The sequence below is a fragment of the Topomyia yanbarensis genome, chromosome 2 (assembly GCF_030247195.1).
Source record: "Topomyia yanbarensis strain Yona2022 chromosome 2, ASM3024719v1, whole genome shotgun sequence".
Classification (NCBI taxonomy): domain Eukaryota; kingdom Metazoa; phylum Arthropoda; class Insecta; order Diptera; family Culicidae; genus Topomyia; species Topomyia yanbarensis.
Window position 1 is genome coordinate 337739663 of NC_080671.1, and position 4074 is coordinate 337743736.

The window sequence follows — 4074 nt, forward strand, 5'->3', positions numbered from 1 at the left end:
CGAAGGTTATAATAAAGCGACACTACGTTGATGACATGCTGGTTAGCACTAATTCGGAACAAGATTCCATTCGCATTGCACGTCGCACTATGTACACTCTCGAGGTGGTTTTGAAATCCGCAACTGGATCAGTAATTCCAAACGGGTCTTAGGGTGTTTAAAACAAGATAAGACCGACGAGAAATATCTGGATCTCTCGCTCGAATTGTCCACCGAAAAAGTGCTTGGGATGTGGTGGTGTACGGAAAAGGATGTTTTCTCTTACAAGGTTGGACGGAACCGTTATGACAGCGCATTATTGTCAGGTCAACGATGCCCCACGAAATGTGAGGTCATCCGTGTATTTATGACGATATTCGATCCCCTTGGTTTGATCGCTCACTACCTTATGTATCTTAAAGTTCTGCTGCAGGATATCTGGCGTTCCGGTACCCAATGGGACGAAGAAATCAATGACGATTTGTACAACAAATGGAAAATTTGGTTAGCAGTCCTTCCGCAAGTCGAGCACGTTCAGGTTTCACGTTGCTATCAACTGCGTACACCTCCAGTTGATAGCGTGGAGTATTCATGTTTCAGAATTGATCACTCAACTTTAAGGTGTGCCAACAGACCTCGGAACATCAATCCATCAATCCAAAACGACAATGGACAAACACGGTCTTCGAAGGATGCCGTCGAAGTACAGCTGCATACTTTCGTACATGCTAGTGAGAATGGGATGGCGGCCGCAGTGTATCTCCGTTTCATGCATGCTGGAGAAGTTGAATGCCGCCTCGTAGCAGCCAAAACCAAAGTGGCACCATTGAAGTACCACTCTATCCCTAGGCCGGAGCTTCAGGCGGCTGTAATTGGTGCTAGGCTTGCTCAAGCAATCGAAGAGACACTTTCTATACCAATCAACATTTACTGGTCAGACTCCAGAGATGTGCTGTGCTGGATACGCTCAGATCATCGCAGATACTCGCAATTCGTCGCCTGCCGTGTAAGTGAGATTCTTGAAACTACCGATGAAAGGGAATGGCGATGGATCCCAACCAAGCTTAACGTTGCAGACGACGGAACTAAGTGGACGAGACAGCCAGATCTAACTCCAGAAGCAAGGTGGTTCAATGGTACCGAGTATCTGAAAAGCCCAGAAGTCGATTGGCCACATTCAACGATTGTGACTAACGCTACCGAGACCGAGCTCCGTCACCGTTTACTATTTCACCACATTGAACCAACACCAATCATAAGCGTCGTCGATTTCTCTAGCTGGAAGCGGTTAGTCCGTGTAGTTGCACTTGTCCAGCGTTTTTTGGCTAACTGCCGCCGCAAGCTACAAGGCGAGCGAATCCGCACAGCACCACTTTCCATGGAAGAACAACGTGGTGCCGAGGAGTATATCCTGCGTCTTACTCGGCGTGAAGCGTTTCCCGTAGAAGTGAATTTACTTACTGAGTACCCTCAAAAACCACTTCCCAAAGTGAGCCAACTGTACCAACTGACGCCATGCTTGGATGACCGCGGCATAATGCGGATGCGAAGTAGGATTGCTGCTTGCGATTTCGCTACGGAGGATGCTAAAAGTCCAATACTTCTTTCTCGTAATCACCACATAACCACTCTTATTTTGCAACACTACCACAACAAATACCACCACCAAAATCATGAAACCGTGATCAACGAGATACGGCAAAAATGCTACATTTCTCGAATCCGTGTCTGCTATCGAACAATACGCAGTAACTGTCAACGCTGTAAGAACGAAGCCTCATTGCCACGGAACCCGATCATGGCTGATCTTCCTGCGGCCAGACTAGCTGCATTTTCCCGACTCTTCACACACGTGGGCGTAGATTATTTTGGGCCAGTAGAAGTCGCCCTTGGAAGACGAGTGGAAAAACGCTGGGTTATGCTTGCCACCTGCTTGACAGTTCGCGCAATCCACCTCGAAGTAGTCCTCTCACTTACCACTGATTCGTGCATCATTGCCTTCGAAATGGCTTTGCGCGGCGAGGTTGTCCCAGGAAAATTTATAGTGATCGGGGTACAAACTTTGTTGGAGCCAGTAAGGAGCTAAAAAAGCTAGTTGAGGAGATAGATCAGGGAATGATCACAAAGGAGTTTATAAGCCCAGATACTGAGTGGGTATTTAATCCGCCTTTGACACATGTTCCGATTGATGATGATTCCGCACCCGCTCTTACCCCGAATCACTTCCTGCTGGGAGCCTCGAACGGTATGAAGCCACTTTGTCTGTTGGACGATAGTGGTGCTGCGCTCCGACAAAATTGGCGTACATCTCAGATTCTCGCGAACCGATTTTGGAAGAGGTGGTTATCCGACTACCTGCCAGAAATTACGAGGAGGACAAAATGGTTCGTCCATACGGAACCAATTGCTGTTGGTGACGTTGTGGTCATCGCTGACAATAAGCTACCCCGGAATTGCTGGCCCATGGGAAAGATTATCCAGACCCATGCTGGCAAGGATGGCCAGATACGATCGGCTACAGTGCGGACAGCTGTAGGCGTGTACGAGCGACCCACTTCGAAGTTGGTAGTATTGGACGTTCGGCGCGAGAAGTAGTAAGCCAACCTGGAGGCTGGCGTACCCGGGGGGAGTGTTACCCGACTCTACTCGGCTAGTGCGCACCTTGCTATTCCAACACATTGGCCCTCGCACACTAAGTCAGTCAACGACGGAGCACACCTGGAGGTGACAGGTAACACCTTGGGACGAGTGTCAAACTGTCATCGCAGTGAGTAAGCAAAAATATTCCCTTGATCCCAGTGTTTGAAGCTAATTTCTATAAAGTAATTATAATTAGATAATTGAATTTAAAAGTAACTTAAGCTAGTGTTTAAAAGTACCTAAATATCTGCCTTATTTCTACACACAAAATCGGTTAACATTAATAGCCAGCTCATTAGCAGTATTATCCATTCGCTCGTTGCTACGATTCGCTTATCGACCAAAAACCCGTCAGAATTCCCTGATCGCATACGTATAGACGAAAGGCAGACGAGGACTAAACGAAAATTATAATTTGTTGACTTTGGTCAACCGTTTGACAGAAGGTAGTTTCCGGAATCGTAATCTCCCGTTACAAAACCCTAGCGTTTTATTGGGGATTACGATTCCGGAAACTACCTTCTGTCAAACGGTTGACCAAAGTCAACAATTCCGAAAATACCCATATTGTTGGGGTGCGGGCCATAAGGAGTCTCTTCCACCTTTCCGAAAATCTTTTAAGTCTTTTGCTGAGAGTTTTTTACGCGTATTTTCGAATTAACGCGGTTTTTTAAGCGGATTTTCCAATTAACGCGGTTTTTTACGCGTTTTTACGAGGTACGTATCCCCCGCGTAAAAAACCTAGGTGTACACCAGTTTTCATTATTTTGTCACAACTTTGTATGGAGAGGTGCCACTGTGCTGAGGAGCGACTGCGTACAAAAAATGGAACAAGCTCATTCGAAAATTGGGGTAATGAGCTTATTTTAACATTTTTCCAATTATTACGCATTAGTTCAAATGGCATGGTGATAATTGGGGTAATCAATTCGAGTTGTTGTTGCCACGAGTTTTTTTATGTTTGCAGACCATTTTTTATTTTACTGGTTGTGAGGGATGAAGCTAAGATATCGATGTGAATTTATATGCTTCTATCGCTTCTTATATGTACAATACATACTGGAATTTGCTAGAGAACCACTAAAGATCAGTTCAGATACTCTTCGGCCTGCGATCGATAATTCGTCAAAAAAGTGCCAGTATGCTTCAAATTCCAAGCACCTCCGACATCCTTCCTCTAAGTTCGTAAATGGTGAAAATCCACTCACGAAATGGAAAACCTCCGCGATAAAACCACGGACAGAAAGATTCATTAAGGTACACTGGCTCGTTAAAGTTAGGTCCGTTTTGTGGGTTAGTTCTCGTTCCAAAGTGTATGTAATTATTAAAATAATTATTTAATTATAATCACAAATACATATAGTCGGAATTATATTGCTTCTGGTTGGGCATCGAAATGAAATGGAGATGGTTCTTTAAAGTGCATACTAGATGGGAGGAACTGTGCACTTTAAC

At 45.2% G+C, this 4074-nt stretch overlaps 1 protein-coding gene across 1 annotated transcript; it reads left to right on the top strand.

The window, feature by feature from the left end:
- Window positions 1-388: 388 nt before the first annotated feature.
- On the top strand, window positions 389-2065 carry LOC131680621 (uncharacterized). The gene has a single exon (XM_058961337.1). It carries the CDS (start codon window positions 389-391, stop codon window positions 2063-2065), a length of 1677 nt encoding a protein of 558 aa, XP_058817320.1.
- Window positions 2066-4074: the final 2009 nt, after the last annotated feature.

Coding starts and splice junctions, on each gene's coding strand:
- LOC131680621 (XM_058961337.1), top strand. CDS start 389: ATGTATCTTAAAGTTCTGCTGCAGGATATCTGGCGTTCCGGTACCCAA.